The 23,074-nt window shown below is 47.5% G+C and overlaps 1 protein-coding gene across 2 annotated transcripts in view; it reads right to left on the reverse strand.

The window, feature by feature from the left end:
- Positions 1–1,232: 1,232 nt before the first annotated feature.
- Positions 1,233–23,074, reverse strand: part of STRIP1 (striatin interacting protein 1) — a 454,294-nt gene continuing 432,452 nt past the window's right edge. For both annotated transcript variants that reach the window (XM_063955026.1, XM_063955027.1), the window contains 2 exons: positions 12,251–12,455; positions 1,233–12,165 (listed from right to left, as the gene is read on the reverse strand). In XM_063955026.1, the coding sequence (XP_063811096.1) occupies positions 11,918–12,165; positions 12,251–12,455 (453 nt within the window). In that variant the 3' untranslated portion in view covers positions 1,233–11,917. The remainder of the gene's footprint in view (positions 12,166–12,250; positions 12,456–23,074) is intronic.

Consider the following 23,074-nt stretch of genomic DNA (forward strand, 5'->3'; position numbering starts at 1 on the left):
GGGGCTATATGTGAGGTATTTTTAGCCAGTATATAGGTTTACATTTGCCTCCCAGGGCGCCCCCCCCCAGCGCCCTGCACCCTCAGTGACAGCGTGTGAAGTGTGCTGAGAGGAAAATGGCGCACAGCTGCAGTGCTGTGCGCTACCTTTAGAAGACTGTCAGAGTCTTCAGCCGCCGATTCTGGACCTCTTCTAACTTCAGCATCTGCAAGGGGGCCGGCGGCGCGGCTCCGGTGACCATCCAGGCTGTACCTGTGATCGTCCCTCTGGAGCTGATGTCCAGTAGCCAAGAAGCCAATCCATCCTGCACGCAGGTGAGTTCACTTCTTCTCCCCTCAGTCCCTCGTTGCAGTGATCCTGTTGCCAGCAGGACTCACTGTAAAATAAAAAACCTAAGCTAAACTTTCTCTAAGCAGCTCTTTAGGAGAGCCACCTAGAATTGCACCCTTCTCGGCCGGGCACAAAAATCTAACTGGAGTCTGGAGGAGGGTCATAGGGGGAGGAGCCAGTGCACACCACCTGATCGGAAAAGCTTTACTTTTGTGCCCTGTCTCCTGCGGAGCCGCTATTCCCCATGGTCCTTTCAGGAACCCCAGCATCCACTAGGACGATAGAGAAAAATTGTAATATATTTCTCACACTGGCCCTGATTATGAGTCGCATACACTTGCTCATGTGTCTAAGTTGCACTGCACATGCATCCCGATTGTTAGGACAGAGTCACAGTACTGATTCAGATGTACGGTCTATGAAATATATTAGAAATGTATTGGACATTGCCAGGTGGTATAGGGAAATGACTAATCAGATGCATGAAGAAAGTGGTTGCATACAAAGACACTCCGCTGTTCACATTGGCGACCATACTTGCTCAAACGGAGAATGTTCACCTAGCACAGAGTTGGTGCAAGTTTCTAAAGACGCACCAAGTCGTATTTGAGAATCCACAGACACTCAAAGTGAGCGTATCAGTAGTTGCATATTCGGACGCATGGCTGTACAGCAGGGAAGGAGTTTTGTAGCGGCATCAGCATCAACTCTCATGTGCTACAGCAGCTAAAGACACAGCCAGCTGTGTCTGAGTCAGAATCAGCCTCATCATAATTGTCCAATGAAAGCAGCAGCAGCAGCAGCTCCACCATCCAATAAAGCCACATATAGTATAGCTTTCTTCTTTTTGATTAGTAAAGGCTGCCGCAAAGTTATTCAAAAAAAAAAAAAGGACATAATGGTCTTATACAGTATATCATTTATTTATGTAGAGCCAGCATATTCCATATCACTTTACAGTTAAATTAATTCGCCAAACATATGCCAGTGTTTATATTAAATTTATATGCACTTGTTTATTTACCAAACAGACGCCAGGTGCAATTACTATTCATATCCACCAAAGAAAAACTTCAGAAATAACCAAATAAAGGTTCTTCTTTTAAAGTTTTCAAAACCTTTACCACACTGACCGCCTCCCTATTCTACTCCTGCCCAATTATAATTGTTCGGCGCTGCCCTTACTGTAACAAAAGGAAATCTATATGTCTGTGAATATATGATCACCAGAGGCATCATTAGTGGTTGCGGACTGCACCTGAATGCAGACTCCTCCGCAGTGACAGATAGCTGGGTAGTGCACTGTGACATTTTCGTATAGTGCTAGGCTCCTGTCACCGAGCAGAAGCAGACTGTGCAGGGACAGTGTCCGGGAGCAGCCTAGCATCTCCAGGAATGCTGGGCACCCCTCCGAAGTGATGTAAACGTGGCACGCTTGGACCACCATTTACATCGGGTGTCAGACTTTGGTGCAACCACCGAACAGTAGAAATTGCTTCTTCTTTCTCTTTCGGAATAACAGACCAGGTACCCTGATTGGAGTGCAATGCAGCAATCTCAAACACATAATTATATTCTGACCAGTCATAACAATTAGCTGCTCCCGGCTGAAAGAGACAACACCATAATAGAATGCTAGATGTAGTACTATACAGGGAAACATAAAATACTAAGCTGCAATTTGGGTTGCACCTTGCACTGGATGAAATAATAGGATTTTGGTTACCTACCAGTAACGTAGTCTGTAGAGGATGCTGGGGTCCATATCAGTACCATGGGGTATAGACGGATCCACCAGGAGCCATTGGCACTTTAAGAGTTTGAGAGTGTGGGCTGGCTCCTCCCTCTATGCCCCTCCTACCAGACTCAGTGTACAAACTGTGCCCGAGGAGACGGATATCTTCGAGAGAAGGATTTAATACAGATAGTGGCGAGATTCATACCAGCTCACACATACTAGGCACATCAATCTAACTTAGCTTGAAAACTCAGCAACCGCTGAAAACATAACTCACCAAGTAAACATAGTACTTAACTAAAAACAAAGTTGTACTGAACAAGATAACAATTGCAGGAAAACGAAGTGCTGGGCGGGCGCCCAGCACCCTCTACGGCAGGCATTCCCAATCACGGTCCTCAAGGCACACCAACAGTGCAGGTTTTAGTGATATCCAGGCTGCAGCACAGATGGTTAAACCCCACCTTACGTGTAGAGTAGGCCTTGGGATCGTACAGGACAAACAAAGAGTCCGATTTCCTGTGACAAGCAGTCCTTTTCACATATATCCTCAGGGTCCTTACCACATTCAAGGACTTTGATGAAATTGAGGGGTCAGTAGCCACTGGCATTTCAATAGGTTGGTTGATATGAAATGCCGACACAACCTTTGGAAGAAACTGCTGACGCGTCCGGAGCTCAGCTCTATCTTTGTGGAAGATCAAGTATGGGCTTTTACATGATAAAGCCCCAAACTCCGACACACGTCTAGCAGAAGCTAAAGCCAACAAAGTGACAGATTTCCATAGAAGAAACTTGACGTCAACCTCCTGTAGAGGCTCGAACCAGTCCGACTGGAGGAATTGCAACACCACGTTAAGGTCCCAAGGCGCCGTAGGTGGTACAAAGGGAGGTTGGATGTGCAGAACTCCCTTCAAAAAGGTCTGAACCTCAGGGAGGGCAGCCAATTGGTTTTGGAAGAAAACGGATAGGGCCGAAATCTGGACCTTCACAGATCCCAACTTTAGGCCCAAATCCACACCAGCTTGTAGGAAAAGGAGAAACCGTCCCAGTTGAAACTCCACCGCAGGAAATTTCTAGGACTCACACCAAGATACATATTTTTTCCAAATGCAATGGTAATGTTTAGATGTTACTCCTTTCCTAGCCTGTATCAGGGTAGGAATAACCTTATTCGGAATGCCCTTCTGAGCTAATATCAGGCGTTCAACTTCCATGCTGTCAAACGTAGCCGAGGTAAGTCTTGATAGGCGAACGGCCCCTGCTGCAGCAGATCCTCCCGAAGAAGAAGAGGCCTCGGCTCTTCTTGCAGTAGATCCGCGTACCAAGCCCTTCTTGGCCAGTCTGGATCAATGAGGATCGCTTGAACCTTTGTTCTCCTTATGAGCTTTAGAATCTTGGGATGAGTGGAAGTGGAGGAAACGCATACACTGACTGGAACACCCACGGAGTCACTAGGGCGTCCACTTCCACTGTTTGCGGGTCCCTCGACCTGGAACAATACCGCCAAAGCTTCTTGTTGAGATGAGAGGCCATCATGTCAATCTGGGGTACGCCCCAAAGATCTGTTACCTCCTTGAACACCTCCGGATGGAGACCCCACTCCCCTGGATGGAGATCGTGTCTGCTGAGGAAGTCTGCTGCCCAGTTGTCTACTACCGGAATGAAGAATGCTGACAGCTCCAACACGTGTTTTTCCGCCCAGAGGATGATTCTTCGTTCCGCCCTGTCGGTTTATGTAAGCCACTGTTGTCACATTGTCCGACTGCACTTGAATGGCCCGATTTCTCAGAAGATGGGCCGCTTGGAGGAGTAGACGGCTTTTAGTTCCACAATGTTCTCGGCAGGCCGGCTTCCAGACTTGACCACCTTCCTTGGAAGGTTTCCCCTCGAGTGACTGCGCCCCAGCCCCGGAGACTTGCATCCATGGTTAGAAGGATCCAGTCCTGAATCCTGAACCTGCTGCCCTCCAGAAGGTGAGATAATTGCAGCCACCAGAGGAGTGAAATCCTGGCCTTTGGCGACAGGCGTATTATCTGGTGTGTAGATGGGATCCCGACCACTTGCCCATGAGATCCAGTTGGAAGGACCGAGCGTGAAACCTCCGGTACTGCAGAGCCTCGTAAGAGGCCACCATCTTCCCCAGAAGGCAAATGCACTAATAAGTTGACACCCGGGCTGGCTTCAGGACCTCCCGGACCATCGTTTGAATCAGCAACGCCTTTTCCTCTAGGAGAAACACCCTCTGCACCTCCGTGTCGAGGATCATTCCCAGAAAGGACAACCTTCTGGATGGTTCCAAATGTGACTTTGGAAGATTCAGGATCCAACCATGTTTCCTGAGAAGCTGAGTCGTGAGTGTTATGGACCGTAACTGCTTCTCCTTGGATGATGCTTTTATCAGCAGATCGTTTAGATACGGAATTATGTTCACCCCCTGTCTGCGGAGGAGAATCATCATTTACGCCATCACCTTGGTGAAAACCCTCGGTGCTGTGGAGAGACCGAATGGGAGAGCCTGTTACTGAAAGTGACAGTCTAATAGTGCAAATCGCAGATAAGCTTTATGCAGCAGCCAAATCGGGATGTGGAGGTACGCATCCTTGATATCCAGGGATACTAGAAATTCCCCCTCCTCCAGACCTGATATCACTGCCCTTAGGGACTCCATTTTGAACTTGAACTCCCTCAGAATGGGGTTCAGTGATTTTAAGCTCAGATTGGGCCTGACCGAACCATCCACTTTCGGTACCACGAAAAGGTTCGAATAGTAACCTTTGTTCTGCATGCGAGGTGGTACTGGCACAATGACCTGTGCCTCCACCAACTTCTGGATGGGTTCTTACAGGACCGTCCTTTATTCCAGCAGAGCTGGCAAGCCTGATCTGAAAAATCGGTGAGGGAGATTTTGAAATTCCAGCCTGTACCCCTGGGACACAATATCTTACACCCAGTGGTCCAGGCCGGATGACACCCAGACATGACTGAAATGTCTGAATCTCGCTCCCACCTGCCCCACATCCGGGACGTGCAGTCCACTGTCATGTGGAGGACTTTGGTGTGCCTGAAGCAGGTTTCTGTTCCTGGGAACCTGCAGCCGCAGGTTTCTTGAACTTGGCCCGACCTCCCCGAAAGAAGGTGTTGGACGGCTTTGCTTTACTGAGCTTGTTAGACCGAAAGGACTGTGACGTAACTTAAGAAAAAGGTTTCTTAGGAGCAGGTGTAGCTGAGGGAAGAAAGGGTGACTTACCAGCCACAGCCGTGGAGATCCACGCATCTAACGCTTCCCCAAAGAGAGCCTGACCTGTGTAGGGTAGGGTCTCCACACTTCTCTTGGATTCCGCGTCGGCAGACCACTGGCGCAACCACAGTCCTCAACGAGCTGATACGGACATGGATGAAATCCCCGCAGCCATGGAACCCAGGTCATTCATGGATTCTACCAGAAATCCTGCCGAATCCTGAATGTTACGTAAAAACAATTCAACATCACATTTCTCCATAGTATCCAAGTCCTGAAGTAACGTGCCTGACCACTTTACTATAGCTTTGGCAATCCAAGCACTGGCAATAGTGGGACGTAGGATTGCCCCAGAAGCCGTGTACATGGATTTGAACTTATTATCAATTTTACGATGAGCCGACTCTTTCAAGATCAACAATAGGCGGGTTTTCCCATTTTTTCCTATCCTCTACCGGGAAAGGAAAAGCTACCAGAACCCTTTTAGGTATCTTGAAATTTTTTATCTGGGTTTTCCCAAGCCTTTCCAAATATAGCATTAAATTCCTTTAAGCAGGGAAGGCTTTCTTATTTTCAGTGAAGTAAGCCTCCTCAACTTGCTCGGGTGTTGTACCAGCAATATTCAACACAGGATGCTGGGATTTATTTTAGTACCATGGGGATATACCAAAACTCCTAGTACAGGTGGGAAAGTGCTAATGTTCCTGCAGAACTGACTGACCAAATTGAAGGTCGACAGCAGTCAAGGTGTCAAACTTATAAATGTGTTTGCACCCAACCAAGTAGCAGCTCGGCAGATTTGCAATGCCGAGACACCCAGGGCAGCCGTCCAGGATGAACCCACTTTCCTTGTAGAGTGGGCTTTTACCGAAGTCTGTAACGGCAATCCTGCCGTGGAATGAGCGTGCTGAATGGTACCCCTGATCCAGCGCGCAATAGTCTGCTTAGAAGCAGGACCCCCCATCTTGTTGGGGTCATAGAGGACAAACAGAGATTCTGTTTTCCTTATCTGAGCCGTTCTTGCAACATAAGTCCTCAGCGCTCTGACAACATCCAAGGACTTTGAGACGGCTAAGGTGTCAGAAGCTACTGGCATCACCACTGGATGGTTGATATAAAAAGAAGACACAACCTTTGGAAGAAAGTGCTGACGTGTTCTCAATTCAGCCCTATCTTCATGAAATATCAAATAAGGACTCCGTGACAGAGCTCCTAACTCAGACACTCGTCTGCCTGAAGCCAAGGCCAACAGAATGACCACTTTTCAAGTGAGAACTTTAACGCCACCTCTTGCAGAGGCTCAAAACAGTCCGATTTCAGGAACTGCCACACCACATTAAGATCCCATGGCGCCGCAGGAGGTACAAAGGGAGCTTGGATGCGCAGAAACCCTTTCACGAACGTCTGGACCTCAGGAAGAGAAACCAATTGTTTCTGAAAGAAAACTAACAAGGCCGAAATCTGAACTTTGATAGATCCTAATCTCAATCCAGCATCCACACCTGCCTGTAGAAATAGGAGAAGTCGTCCTAATTGAAACTCCACCGCAGGAGACTTCTTGGATACACACCAAGATACATATTTTCTCCAAATACGATGGTAATGTTTGGACGTTACCCCTTTCCTGGCCAGAATAAGTGTGGGAATGTTCATTGGGAATACCCTTACGGGGTAGGATCTGGCGCTCAACAGCCATGCCGTCAAATGCAACCGTGGTAAATCCTGATAAACTCGGCCCCTGCTGAAACAGGTCCTCGCAAAGAGGAAGAGGCCGAGGATCTTCCATTAATAACTCATGAAGATCTGGATACCAAGCCCTCTGAGTATTGCTCGAACTCCTGTTCTTCTGATGATCTTGAGAACTTTTGGAATAAGTGGAAGTGTCGAGAACAGATACACTGACCGAAACATCCACTGCGTCACCAGTGCATCTATCGCTATTGCTTGTGGGTCTCTTGACCTGGAACAATATTTCTGAAGCTTCTTGTTGAGGCGTGATGCCATCATATTCACTTGAGGAACACCCCAACGATCTGCTACCTCTGCAAAGACTTCTGGGTGGAGGCCCCATTCTCCTGGATGAAGATCATGTCTGCTGAGGAAGTCTGCTTCCCAGCTGTCCACTCCCGGAATGAAAATTGCCAACAGAGCTTTTGCATGTCTTTCTGCCCAGAGGAGTATCTTTGTCACCTCTGCCATTGTTGCTATACTTTTTGTTCCGCCTCGACGGTTTATATAAGTTACTGCCGTTACATTGTCTGACTAGATCTGTATGGGACGACCTTGAAGAAGGTGTGCCGCTTGATGAAGACTGTTGTACACAGCTCTCAACTCCAGAATGTTTATGTGAAGGCAAGTTTCTTAACTTGACCATCTTCCTTGGAAACTTTCACCCTGCGTGACTGCTCCCCATCCTCGGAGACTTGCATCCGTGGTCACCAGGATCCAGGCCTGAATCCCGAACCTGCGTCCCTCCAGGAGGTGAGAAATTTGTAGCCACCACAGGAGCGAAATTCTGGCTTTCGCTTTAAAGGTTATCCTTTGATGCATGTGGAGATGCGACCCGGATCACTTGTCCAGTAGGTCCCACTGGAAAACCCTGGCATGGAATCGGCCATATTGTAGCACCTCGTAAGCCGCTACCATTTTCCCCAACAGGCGAATGCACTGATGAATTGATACTGTTCTTGGTCTCAAACGTTGGGTGACCATGCTCTGGACCCCCTGAGCCTTTTCCACCGGTAGAAATACTCTCTGTATCTCGATGTCTAGTATCATTCCCAAAAATGATAATCTCATTGTCTGTTCCAACTGCGATTTTGTTAAGTTGATGATCCAACCGTGCTGTTGAAGCACCTTCGGGGACAATGCTATGTTCTGGAGTAGCTTGTCCCTGGATCTCCCTTTTATGAGGAGATCGTCCAAGTATGGCATTATGTTGACTCCTTGATATACTCTTTTTTTTTTTTTTTAGCCAGTGTAGCTGCTGATGGCAGAAATGCTGACTTGCCAGATGTAGTAGTTGATGTCATGGCATCTAGTTTCCAAAGAGGGCCTCACCATTGTAGGGGAGCGCCCAATATTTCTTTTTGATTCAGCGTCAGCATTCCATTGGCAGATCCAGAGTGCCCTGCGGCTGAAATCGCCATAGTAGAGGCCCAGTAAGCCTATGTCCTTCATAGCCTCAACCAAGTAACCTGCAGAATCTTTGATATGACCTAGAATTTGCGGCATGTCATCTTTATCGACTGTGTCAATATTAACAATTAAACTGTCTGCCCACTTTTCCACTGCGTTACCTTCCCAAGCAGAAGCAATCGCGGGCCTGAGTAACGTACCCGTAGCAATATAGATGGACTTTAAAGTCGTCTCTAATTTGCAGTCAGCAGGTTCTTTTAATGAAGCTAATCCTGGGGCAGGTAAAATTATTTTCTTTGACAACCAAGAGACTGAGGTGTCTATCATTGGGGGTGCCTCCCACTTATGCCTATCCTCTTCAGGGAAAGGGTACGCTATCCTTAGACGAAGGTAAAGTCACCACCTTTTTTTATTTAATTTAAAATAATCTTTTTCCTCAGGTGGAGGTGTTGTGTCAAGAAATTCCAACACCTCTTTTATAGTGACTATCATACATTGAATGCTCTTATCCAGTTTGGGATCTACCCCCCTCAAATGTCCAGTATCGACTTCAGTGTTGGAAATTGTGTCAGTGTCCCTTGCATAATTTGGGTCAGAGACCTTTTCTGGGAACAGGAAGGGCCCTGAGTGGGTGACGTGGAGGAATCAGCAAACAGAGCATCCTCCACAGACTGTCTTGCTTTGTCTGTTGTTCAGACTTAAAGAATTTACATATTACTCTGCAGCTTTCTCACCCACACAGGCTCAGAACACTCTTGTGCCTCCAAAATGGTTTCTTCTGGGGAAGAACTTTCTCTAGACATATTACACACGTGTACAGTCACACCACTCACACACACGGGAGCTATTGGGGACAGATCTACCTAAAGTCAGTCAGAGAGACCAAGAGGGGATTGCCAGTCCACACCACGCGCCCTATATGTATTACATACAATGAATATACATATATACCAAAACAGCGCTTTTTATCCAGTGTGAAGCCCGCAGACTTCAATAAATTATGTGCTCCCCTCCCCTTCTATAACACTCTGGTACTTGTATCAGCGATGTATGAGGAGAAGCAGCCTGTAGGATCAGCGCTCCGGCGTCTCTGTGAGGAGAAAATGTCGCCAAATGAGTGTTACAAGCAATTCTGAGGTGAAGCCCCGCCTCCTGTAATGGCGCGGTTCAGCCACAGTAATATTTATACTGGCGGGGGTAGTGTACATCAGCGGCTCACATGTATGTACATTTTGCCAGTGAGAGTAAGGATTTATCATGTCTCTCAGAGCGCGCCCTGTGCTGAGAGACATGTTGCTGTGCACCGTCCCGCGTTGTGCTGGCACATTTATGCCGCCATGATGACCGGAGGGCGCCCCTCTGCAGGTCTCCGGTTCATACTCACCAGCCTTCTGGCTCTGTTAGGGGGTGGCGGCTGTGCTGTGGGAGTGAGCAGCAGCCAGGCCAGGGCTGTGTTCAGTACCCTTCAGGAGCTAATGGTGTCCTGTCAGCGAAAGCAGAGCCATTAACCTGAGAAGTTGGTTCCTACTCCCCCCCCCCTAAGTCCCACGAAGCAGGGAAACTGTTGCCAGCAGCTTCCCTGTAAAATAAAAAACCTAACATAGTCTTTTTCAGCAAAACTCAGTAGAGCTTCACTGATGTGCAGCCAGTCTCCCGAGCACATTTTCTAAACTGAGGTCTGGAGAAGGGTCATAGAGGGAGGAGCCAGTTCACACTGTTGAAAAGTCTTAAAGTGCCGAAGGCTCTTCAAGAACAGTCTATACCCCATGGTACTAAAATGGACACCAGCATCCTCTAGGACGTAAGAGAAATCTTAGCTTTGATAGAGGACAACCACTCAGGCTCCCTTGCTGGAATTTGTGCTAAACCAGTGCAATCCTGATTACATGGAATGGGATCATCCTGAGAGGACATATCTGCAGCATATGACACAAGAGTCCATGGACATTGCTTAATGGAGACCACGGACACTCCACACACACACACACAGGGGAGGGCAGACAGAGTTTCACCCTCAAGAATAGCAAGAGAGAGACAGAAACTGGAGCCAACCCACACACAGCGCTTTTAGTATAAAGGGAGACCCCCGATCAGTGCTGACTGTGCACCTTAATAGGCTACAGTCGTTTTGCAGCCTCCCCCCCTTCTACAACCCTCTGGTACCATGATAGATAGCTGGAGTTGCTGTGGAGGGACTTGCTCTTCACTGACAGCGTTGTGCAGGCAGGAAAATGGCGCTGAACGCTGCTGGGTCCGCTGACAAGCTCCGCCCCCAAAATGGCGCTTCCCGCTCTTCATAGGATTATATTGGCCTGAGGATTGATGCTGGCTGAGATCCAGGGACCCCGACAGATTGTGTGACCAGTGTAGGCGCTGGCTCAGGGCGCCCCCCACAGCGCCGCACTATGTACCGCTGAGCCTCCGGAGCGCAGTTAATACTGCGTTCCTACCCTATTGCCGCCATCTTCACACCGACCCCCCGCTTGCTAGGGGGGTCGGTGACTCACTCGCCACGAATCTTCAGCTCTGTAAGGGGGTGGCGGCATGCTGCTGGGGTGAGCGATCCCCTGCGGCGGGGAACGATCTATCCCTTCTGGAGCTCAGTGTTCAGTCAGCGGAGACCGTGGCTCAGACCCCGCAGGGCGGACACTGCTCCCCCCCTCAGTCCCTCGATGCGGGGAGGCTGTTGCCAGCAGCCTTCCTGTAAAATAACAAACTCTAAAACTAAACTTTACTAAGGAAACTCTGGAGAGCTCCCCTAGCTGTGACCGACTCCTCTGGGCACATTTAGGGCACATTTACTAAACTGAGTCTGGTAGGAGGGGCATAGAGGGAGGAACCAGCCCACACTCTCAAACTCTTAAAGTACCAATGGCTCCTGGTGGACCTGTCTATTCCCCATGGTACTAATATGGACCCCAGCATCCTCTAGGACGTAACAGAAATTACATTTAAACTTTAATATACAAACACAATTATAAAAGCACACTTCAATTGTTAATAACAAGATACACAAGAGGAATGTGACCTTATTACAGAGCCTATAGTTGAATGCCTATATGAACTCTGGGTCAGGTATTTTACTTTTACTAGATGGCAGGTCCCTGCCAAAGCAATACACAACAGCCTAACCAATGTAATTGATCTATAGTAGGAATAATCTTTATTGTTGCATCTATGCTTAGGGTATTGAAGTGCTTGCCTCAAACCACAATGTTGATGCTACAATTAAGACCAAATGCAAAGTAAGTTAGGTTGGAGAGTGGTTGACGTTGTAGCACAAAAAGCATAAAACTGTTATTTCATTCCTGGATTCCTTGATTTTAAAAGGGGATATATCCATATAGGTTTCTGGCATGAAACCTAGCAAAAGAAGGTTCTTTATAGTATTATCAGATGCCTACAATAGGATAGGAACATTTGGGATAGTAAATAGTGTTATACGCAGTGGTGGAGAGATGCTTGATTGACTATTGCAGCAACTCTTCCCAAGATATTGGCTTAGAAAACACTTCTCTCTCAAGCCAAAGGTCATAGTTCATCTGAAAGTCCTCTGGCAGCTCCACATGTTGACCTAGTACACTCTGAAGACAGTTATCCACAGGAAGGAAGTCATGGTTCCTATGCGTCCGATCATATCGCCGAGAGTTAAAACGTTCAATGTTCGCTCGAAGCGCACATTCCTCTGCTTGAAAATCCCATGGACGAGCATCAAGATCTATGACAAAAATAGCATCAATGTAATATATTCTGTGAGTGTGCACATGAAATGAACTTAAAACTCTAGCTTCCCAAAGACATACCATTCCCATATGCCCAGTCATCATTGAGGCGATGCCTGACTTTCTGATAAATAGCAGACATCGTTTTCATGTTGCTCTTCCTCCACTGTCGTCCAAGGTACTTTGTCTGGACTTTCAGCAACTTAAGTACATACAGCTGCATCATTGCTTGTTTAACTTTAAGAGCCCTTTTTAGGATGGGGGCAGACTTAAAAACCACAAGCATCTATTAAAAGACACAAATAAACATTCAATTTAAATAAAATACAAACACTTTGTGTTTACTAAAAAAACACTTTATGAATATTAATAAATTAATATTTATTATCTGAAAAGCTGATTCATTGAAGCGGTTTTCATTGGCTGTGTTTAAAAATCAAAATTTCAGATGGGTAACATATTGTTTGTGCTCATTTAGAGCAGTGGTTCCCAAGGACCCCTAACAGTTCATGTTTTCCAGGTCAACTGGAAAATGTGAAATGTGACAGATGGTGAGTGTGTGCAACTGTCAAGATACATAGAAAACGAGAACTGTTGGGGTCCTTAAAGGACAGCGTTTGGGAACAACTGATTTAAAAGTACAGTAAACATTATATGCGAGTATAACAGAAGAGAAAAATGGCTAAAGAACAAACAAAAAAACAACAACTGTATTTAAGCCTAAACTCCTCCTCTCAGCAACTCCCAACAGGCCAGAGCAACATTAAAAGTGCCCGGTAAGGAGAAGCAGTAACCCAGTGAAACTATTATAAACAGCAAAACATAACTAGGGTAAGAACAAAACACCACACGACTGAGGGATTTCATGACTCAGAGAACATGGTAAGTAACCAAAAAAAGGAGCTTTTTGGTAGACTTTCCATAATTAAATCTCTTTCTGCGAGGTACACTGGGATCCACAGGGAATACATTGGGGGTGTAGAGTTGGATCTTGATCCAGAGGCACCAACAGGCTAAAGCTTTGACTGTTCCCAGGATGCATTGCATCCGGACACTGGAGCTCAGTTTCGTTAACCAGTCCAATGCAGTAGCAGGTAAAAGAGAAGGCAGATGTTAGTCACATAGAATCACATTCTCACAACAGGAGAAGGGACCAGTGGCTAATGTCATACAAACCCAAAGAATCTAAGTGCGTCAGGGTGGGTGCCCTGTGGAACCCAGTGTACCTCGCAGAAAGAGATTGCACTATGGTAAGTCTACCATAAATCTCCTTTTCTGCAGCGGGGTACACTGTGTTCCACAGGGAATACATTGGGGATGTCCTAAAGCAGTTCCTCATGGGAGGACCGTAGCGGGCACAAGAACCCGGCATCCAAAAGAAGCATCCTGGGAGGCGAAAGTATCAAAGGCATAAAACCTAATGAACGTGTTCACTGAGGACCACGTAGACGCGTTGCACAATTGTTCAGTGCACGTGCCTCGGCGGGCCGCCCAAGAAGGTCCAACAGACTGAGTAGAATGGGCTTTGATAGCAGCAGGAGCTGGAAGACCAGACTATGCATATGCTTGTGCAATCACCATTCTAATCCATCTGGCCAAGGTTTGCTTATTCGCAGGCCAGCCATGTTTGTGAAAACCAAAAAGTACAAAAAGGGTATCGGACCTCCTGAGAGAGGCAGTCCTCTCCATGTAAATACGGAGAGCCCGTACCACATCCAAAGACCGCTCTTTGGAGGACAAACCAGAAGAGATAAAAGCCGGAACCACAATCTCTTAGTTAAGATGGAAAGATGACACCACCTTAGGTAGATAACCGGGACGAGTTCTAAAACAACAGGACAAAGCACCTAAGTCTGACACCCTACTAGCAGAGGAAATAGCCAGCAGAAACACGACCTTAATCGTAAGATATTTAAGGTCCACAGACTCAAGAGGTTCAAATGGAGACTCTTGTAGGGCATTCTAGACAACAGACAGATTCCCATGGAGCCATAGGGAGGCTGAATCCGTAAAATGCATTGAGTGAAAGTATGAACGCCAGGAAGAGATGCAATCTTCCTCTAAAACCATACCGACAAGGCAGAAATATGAACCTTGAGGGAGGCTAGACAAAGGCCTAAGTCTAGGCCTTCTTGCAGAAAAGCCAAAAGTCTAAGTTCTGAAATTGTACGCATCGTAATTCTTAACAGCACACCTGGTGAAGTAAGAATTCCAGATCCTGTAATAAATCTGTGCAGAAGCCGGTTAGCATAGTTTGGATAAATCCTTTTGCCCTCAGGAGTGATGCTTCAAGAGCCACACCGTCAAAGCCAGGATGGCCAGATCCGGGTAGACACAAGCGCCCTGAACGAGGAGGTCTGGGCGTTGAGGAAATAGAAGAGGACGCTCGATCAATACACTCTGCAGGTCTGAGAACCAATGCCGTCTGGGCCACGCTGGAGCGACTAGAAGTAGTATTCCTCCTTCTTGCTTGAACTTTCGTAGTACGCTGGGCAGGAGTAACACCGGAGGGAACACGTATGGCAGCTGAAAGTTCCATTGAATTGCCAGTGCGTCCACGAACGCTGCTTGAGGATCCGAAGACCGGAACCTTGTGATTGTGTCAAGACGCCTTCAGGTCTAAATCTGGTAGGCCCCACTTGTCCACTAGGAGTTGAAAGACTTCTGAATAAAGACTCCACTCTCCGGCGTATACGTCCTTGCGACTGAGGAAATCCGCTTCCCAGTTGAGGACTCCGGGAATGAACACTGCCGATATTGCTGGCAGATGGCGCTCTGCGCAACTAAGGATTTTTGACACTTCCATCATTGCCATGCGGCTTCGAGTACCGCCTTGATGATTTATGTATGCCACTGTGGTGGCGTTGTCTGATTGTACTTGATCAGGCCTGTTCTGTATTAGAGGCAGTGCAAGAGTCAAAGCATTTAACACTGCCCACAATTCCAGAATGTTTACCGCGAGGAGAGATTCCTCCATGGTCCACCGACCCTGGATAGAGTGTTGCTCTAGAACCGCGCCCCAACCCCGCAAACTGGCGCCCATAGTCAGTAGAACCCAGTTGGGGATCTAGAAGGGACGGCCCCTGCTCAACTGTTGGTCCTATAACCACCAGCTCAGTGACAGACGACCCTCCGGAGTCAATAAAATCATTTGAGACATGATCCGATGAGGCATGCCAACCCACTTTAAAAGGATAAACCTCTGCAGAGGGCGGGAATGAAACTGAGCGTACGCTACCATGTCGAAAGCCGACCATGAGGCCGAGTACTGGCATCGCCAAGTGTCTCGGCACTCTTGGGCGAGAAAGGAAGTATCTGATCCTGTCCTGAAGTTTCAGGACTCTCTCTGGAGACAGAAACAGTCTTTGGCTGTGTGTGTCCAGCAGTGCCCCCAGGTGCACCATGCTCCGAGCAGGGACCAGCGAGGACTTTTTCCAGCTGATGAGTCACCCGTGAGCTTGTAGAAATTGGACCGTCAGTTCCAGATGACTGAGGAGAACATCTTGGGAGATCGCCAGGATCAGCAAGTCATCCAGAGACGGCAGGATCCTGATTCTCCGACGGTGGAGAGGGGCCGTCATCATGGCTATGACCTTGGTGAAGATCCGAAGGGTCATGGCCAGTCCAAATGGCAGAGCCTGGAATTGATAAAGTAGGTTGCCAATAGCAAACCACAGATATTGCTGATGCGATATGGCAATAGGTATATGCAGGTAAGCATCCTGTATGTCCAGGGATACCAGATAGTTTTCTGGTTCCATGGCCAGTAATACCATATAGTCTTCGGGTTCCATGGCCAGTACAATAGAGCGCAGAGTTTCCATACGGAATTTGGACACACTCGCAAATTTGTTCAATGACTTGAGATTGAGTATAGGCCGGGAGGACCTATTGGGTTTCGGGACCAGAAACAGGGTCGAATAGTACATCTGGGACAGAGGTACCAGCACTATCAATTCTGTATCAAGGAGGGATCGCACAACCAGGTGTAGAGCTTGCGCTTTCAACGGATCCAATGGAATAACCGTCGTGCAAAACTGGAGAGGGGGACGTCTCTTGAAAGAGACAGTGTACTACCCGTGAGAGACAACTTCCTGCATCCAGGCGTCTGAAGTGGTCCTTAACCAGACCTGGGCGAATTGCAGAAGCCGGCCTCCCACCCTGGGATCCCAGGATTGTTTAAGTTTGGGCTTAATGGTTTTGGAAGCATGAGCCTGTCTCGGGTACACCTAACCCTTTGCTTTCCCTGGAGGTCAAATGGTACTCTTTGCCTTCGGTGCAGAAGGATTAGTACTTGGGAGAAACGCACTCTTAGCAGTCGCCAAGTCAGTCACAATCTTATTCATATCTTCCCCAAATAGGACGTCTCCCTTAAAGGGGAGCACCCCCAAGGTCTTTTTGGAGTCCAGGTCCATCTTCCTCAACCGCGTAATTCGGCGAGCCAGTATAGACGTAGTGGACGCCTTGGCCGCCATTACACCTGCCTCAGAGGACGCCTCCTGAATATAGTGGGAGGCGGTGGTAATATGAGACAGATATTGTCTGGCAGTGTCAGAAATATCCTGAGGCAGCTCTTCCTCTAATGCCTGAACCCATGCTTCAATTCCTTTTGCAGCCCAGGAGGCTGCTATAGTGGGTCTATGTACAGCACCTGTAAGGGAGTAAAAAGACTTCAGGCATCCCTCCACACGCTTATCCGTCGGTTCCTTCAGTGAGGTGACAGTGGTGACAGGCAGAGTAGATGACATCACAAGACCGGTAACATGAGAGTCCACCGGCAGTGGATTTTCCCACTTGTTACTCAACTCCGCAGAGATAGGATAACGAGCTAGCATCTTCTTAGACAGGGAGAATTTCTTTACCGGAGAAGACCAGGGTTCCCGACGTATGTCTATTAAATGGTTAGAATGTGGCAAGACTACTTTAGCAACCTTCTGACATTTGAACTTATCATGTTTCTTAGGCGCAGTAGTGGGATCTACCCCATCATCAATTTGTAGAATCAGCTTAATAGCCTCCACTAGGTCAGGAACATCAACCTGAGTTGTAGGTTCCTCGTCAGAAGCAACTGTATCAGTGTCTAACGGATCAGTATATTCCCTATCCTCATCAGAATTATCTGAAATATTAGTGGTTTAAGGAGGAAGCGGCCCGCTTAGATGACCCCTTGACCTCAGAGGGATGTGGGGTAGACTTTTGTCTAACCAAAGATTGATTTAATTGTTGTATCTGTGTAGACAGTGTCCGCCCAGGGCGGATTAACTACAGGGACAAATATGTGGCTGTAATAGCACAGGAGGTACCAAAGGGGGTGTAAGACGTGTTACAAGCGTATTCAGCATACTTGAGAATGTTGCCAAAGGTGGCTCCTGATTGGCTACAGGGGCTGCGGGGCTGACTGGGAGATGTATGACACCCAGTACACAAACCATCAGTTAAAACTTCACCCTCAGGTAAATCCTTGGCGCAAGCACTACATGATGCAGGAGCGCCCGCGGGTTTCCCACCCTTCGTGGAAGACATTATAGTGAATGTAGCCGTAGAGCAGTACAATACAGCCAGACCAATACAATACCTGCAAAACACTCCCTTATTTATGTGACAGTAAATACAGAACATAAACAGAGAATAAATGCGGTATGAGGTGACTGAAGAGCGCAGTAAAATACACTTAACAGTATATACTGTGCAGCACTATATATTTGACCCTGACCCCCCTAGGGTACAGAATACAGTGATAGCTGTGATACACTGAAAGTGAATTACATACAGCAGAAGCAGGCACACAGTCACAGTGACAATGCAGAAATTATTTTAGACACAATAAAACTGCACTGGACTAGTAAATATATATATATATATATATATATATATATATATATATATATATATATATATATGTATATAAATGTCGTGCAGGACCGGCACTCACCTCTCATGAATACTTTGCTCAGGTGCCTTCTGCGAATGATCGATATCCAACTGTCCCAAATATACAGCGGCACTCAGAGACTCATGGTAGGTGAAAAAAAAAAACGTGCAAAATTTATTCCATGTTACAAATTGTTCAGGCCAACGTTTCGGGGCACATCCGTCCCTTTGTCAAGGTGAACCACAAGGACTTGTGGTTCACCTTGACAAAGGGGCGGATGTGCCCCGAAACGTTGGCCTGAACAATTTGTAACATGGAATAAATTTTGCACGTTTTTTTTTTTTTTTTCACCTACCATGAGTCTCTGAGTGCCGCTGTATATTTGGGACAGTTATATATGTATATATATATATATATATATATATATATACACACACACCCCAATGCACAGCCAGAGACTGGATGTATATATCAGAACACTTGAACCTAATATTCTGGTAGAGATACACTTGTTCTTAACTAACACTTTCTTTAGAATGACATTAAGTGACTGTACAATCACAGCGCTGATGAGGCAGGCAGATTTACAGAGGATACTTTGCCCTGCAGTCCCGGAGACCAGACTCAGCTACTTGAGAAGATGGCGCCAAAATCTCAGTCAGGGAGTGAGGGAGAGTGATAAGCAGGTCCAGGGCGGGAACACCAGTAGTAGATCGCGCCTGGTGCTGGGAGAGAGGCTACAGGTCAGCGCCTTATCCCCTATGCTGGTCCTCCCCACCGGGTACTGTGAAGCCTTATGAAAACGGATTTTACACAATCCGACCTGTGCTCCCTGCCCTGGTGGACATAGTGGGGTACCTGTACTGACACAGTGTCCACGCCAGCAATTTAGCGGCGGGTCCCGTCTGGGGGACCCTCTTACCTCCTCCCTAAGAAGCAGCCACGCAATCCACAAGAGCATCTGCGGTGGTGTGCCTGGGAACTACAGCGCCTCCGCCGCAAGTATCCAAGAACTCGGCCAGCGAGAGTATGCAGCGCTGCTCGGGCGGTGATGGGGCAGTATGTCACAATGACATATAAAGTGCTGCAGCCCTTGAAGTCTTCTAATAGCTCTTTTCAGGGCTGCCTAGCGCAGCCCCCGTTAAGTGACCTGCTCTACAGGCACCAACTTACAAACTGAGCTCCAGTGTCCGGAGGCAGTGTTATAGAGGAGGCCATGTAATGCATCCTTGGAACAGTCAAAGCATTAGCCTGTTAGTGCCTCTGGATCAAGATCCAACTTTACACCCCCAATGTATTCCCTGTGGAACAGTGTACCCCACTGCAGAAATCCTCTTTTCTCTTACATCGCTGCTGGGAGACACTGGACAATGGGACGTTCAACAGCCGCCTCCAGGGGAGGGAACGCTCGGGCTGCCTGACTGGAGAACTGTACGCCCAAAGAGGCAAAATAGGCACTTTATGAGCAACAAACAACTAAAATTCAGAAGTAGAGCCAGGTATGCAGCCGCACATGAGTAGCAGAGAAGAGGAGCTGAAGCTGGTCCTAAAACCTGTAGCCGGCCCAGAGTGACAGAACGCACAGGAAAGGCGTCGGTGGATGTGGTGTGCAGTTACAAAGCAGACTGCACACCACATCCACCGGGGAGATCAGCCATTTACAAGCTCCACCACACCCCTTCACAGCACCTGCTAAACTCCACACCCCAGTGTACTAACCCCCCAACCTCCCCACGCGTTGGGAAAAATAAGAGTTATGGTATAACTTCCCTTCGTTAACTCTTTATCTTTGAGATCCATAGAGGCACAGGGACATTGGAGTATAGGTTGCAGATAGGATCCGGGGAACCAGAAAGAATAGGCTTTGAAACTCCCAGAATGCTCCGGTCCTCTGTCCCTATACACCGCACCACGGCCAAGGGACTGTCAAGTTTTGTTAGCAAGCCCAAGGCGGAAGCAGGATCAGAGAGGAGAAAGATCGGTACATACAAGAAACACTTTCTTACTGAAAAAAAGAGGGAACTTGATGACCAACAATAAAAACCCTTTGGAGCCAGGTGCGTCAGGGTGGGTGCTCTGTGAGAAGGTAAGTTATACCATAACTCTTATTTTCTTCTTCAGGGTCCATAGCTATTCACAGGAACATCAGGGATGTCCTAAAGCAGTTCATTTACAGGGTGGGAACACTCCAGAGCTGAGTTTAGAGGAGTACCCGACATCCTAATGAAGACTCCTGGGAAAAAAGTGTCCAAGGCATAGAACGTTAGGAAGGTGTGGACATATAACCATGTGGCCGCCTTGCAAAGCTGTTCTGCAGACGATCCACGGCGGGCTGCCCACGACAGACCCACAGACCTAGTGGAAGGTGCAGAGACTGCGTCTGGCACAGGAAGGTCTGCTTGCTGGTAAGCATGTGATATGGTTGTACAAATCCATCTGGCCATGGTTTGTTTATTAGCTGGCCAGCCTGTCTTGTGGAATCCATAAAGGACAAAGGGTGAGCCTGTTTACCTGATGGAGCTTGTTCTCTTTACATAAATCTGTAAAGCTCAGACTACATCCGGAGAGGCCTCACCTGATGAGGGCCGGAAACCTAAATGCTGGAACAACAATCTCCTCATTCAGATGGAAGCTAAAACACACTTTTGGAGGTAGCCTGGTCTGGTTCTGAGCACAGCTCTGTCCTTGTGAAAAATTTGAAATGGGGATTTACATGTAAGAACACCTAAATTCGACAACCTTTTAGCTGAAGCAATTGCCAGAAGAAAAAGTGTCTTTGTGATAAGCCGTTTAAGATCCACGGAGTCCAGAGGCTTATATGGGAACTCCTGCAAAGCCCTGAGTACCATGGATAGGTCCCAAGGGGCTACTGATGGACTAAATGGAGACTGAATTCTAAGTACCCCCTTCGTTGAAACCAAACAGAAAAGGCTGAAACCTGCACCTTTAGTGAAGCCAATCGTAGTCCACGATCTAGTCCTGCCTGAAGGCGAGAGGGTCATAGTTTTTAGGAGCATATCATTAGAAATAGGTGTGCCACACTATGTAGTAAATTCTTGCTGAAGCTGGTTTCCTTGCTTTAAGCATTGTCTGTATTATTTGGCTAGAGAATCCTTTAGCTCTCAAGAGGAATGTCTCAAGAGCCACGTCGTCAAAGACAGGCGAGTTAGATACGGATTCAGGCAGAGACCTTGAGACAATAGATCTAGCCACAGAGGAAGTGGCAGAAGGTCGTCCTCTGAGAGACTGAGGATGTCTATGTACCAATGCCGTCTGGGCCACGCTGGGGCTATTAGTATTACCATGTCCCCTTCCTGTTTCAATTTGCGAATGACCCTTGGTAGAACAGGTATGCTAGCCTGAACCTCCACTTTACCGATAGAGCATCCAAGAATGCTGCCTGGGGGTCTCTTGTGCAGGGGTACATTGTAAGTCATTTGTTGTCACGAGAAGCATGAGGTATACTTCTGGAAGGCCCCACTTGCCCACCAGTATCGGGAATATCTGTGGGTGTAGTGCCCATTCTCCTAAATGACTTTCTTGTGGCTGATAAGGCTGATAAAATCAGCTTCCCAATTTAGGACTCCCGAGATTGCTGGGAGATGGCGATGCAGGAAGTAGCACACATCATCAGGTGGGCCAAACGCCAACTGACTGCAGGTTCCTCCTTGACGGTTTAGAAAGGCAACTGCTGTGGCGCTGTCGAACTGAACCTGTACCCGCTTGCCCTGAACAATAGTTTTTGCCCGCTGAGGGCTCTGAGGATCGCCCGTAGCTCTAGGACAGTGGTTCTCAAACTCGGTCCTCAGTCCAACAGTGCATGTTTTGTAGGTAACCTAGCAGGTGCACAGATGTATTTATTACTCCTTGACACATTGTAAAAGGTCCACAGGTGGAGCTAATTATTTAACTTGTGATTCTGCGAGGAGATCTGCAAAACATGCACCGTGTGGGGTCCTGAGGACCGAGTTTGAGAACCTATGCTCTAGGATATTGATTGGCAGAAGGCTTTCTGAGTGGGTCCACATTCCCTGAAAGGAGTGAGTGCCTGTTACCACCCACCAGCCTCTTAGGCTGGCTCCCATTGTCAGGAGTACTCAGTCTGATATCCAGAACAGATGTCCCTTCTCCAGGAGTGCCTCTTGCAGCCACCAGAATAGGGATATGCACCCCTCTGGGGAGAGGACCATCGTCTGAGCTCTGATGGGCTGTAGTTGATCATTCCATCTGGACAAGATAAGATGCTGAAGGGGTCTGAGTGGAACTGGACATATTCCACCATGTTGAATGTTGATACCATGGACCCCAGAACATGCATTTCCGAGTGTACCGAGACTCTGCGGTTGTCCAACAGTCTGCGTACTTGTCCCTGTAAGGTCGTTATCTTTTCCAGTGGTAGAAAGATTGTATGGGCCTGTGTATCAAACAGGGATCTGAGATGCATCATCCGTTGAGAAGTTGTCAGTGGTGACTTCTTCTGATTGATAATCCATCCGTGTTTCTGAAGAAACGTTATAGTCACCTGTAGATGACTGCGCATGATGTCCAGGGATTGTGCTAGTATCAGTAAATCATCCAGATAGGGTATTATTTTGATTCCCTGGTGAAGAAGATGTGCTGCCATGACCACCATTACTGTGGTAAAGACTCGAGGAGCCGTGGAGAGGTTAAAAGGCAGTGCTTGAAACTGGTAATGCTGTTTCAATACGGCAAATCTGAGATACTGCTGATGAGCAGGAAAAATAAGCACAGAGTCATGCATCCTCGATATCCAGTGATGCCATGAAATCCCCTGGTTCCAAAGCTAGTACTATAGACCGGAGGGTTTACATATAAAACCTGGGCACCCGAAAAAATTTGCTCAGGGTCCTGATATTTAAAATAGGACAGTATGATACATTGGACTTCTGAACCAAGAAGAGGGTGGAGTAAAACCCTTTTCCTCTGTTTACGGAGGGAACTGAGATAATTACTCCTGCCTCTAGGAGTGATAGCATTGCTTCTTGAAGGGCCCTCGCCTTGGTTGTATCTTT

The sequence above is a fragment of the Pseudophryne corroboree genome, chromosome 2 (genome assembly GCF_028390025.1).
Source record: "Pseudophryne corroboree isolate aPseCor3 chromosome 2, aPseCor3.hap2, whole genome shotgun sequence".
NCBI classification, from domain to species: domain Eukaryota; kingdom Metazoa; phylum Chordata; class Amphibia; order Anura; family Myobatrachidae; genus Pseudophryne; species Pseudophryne corroboree.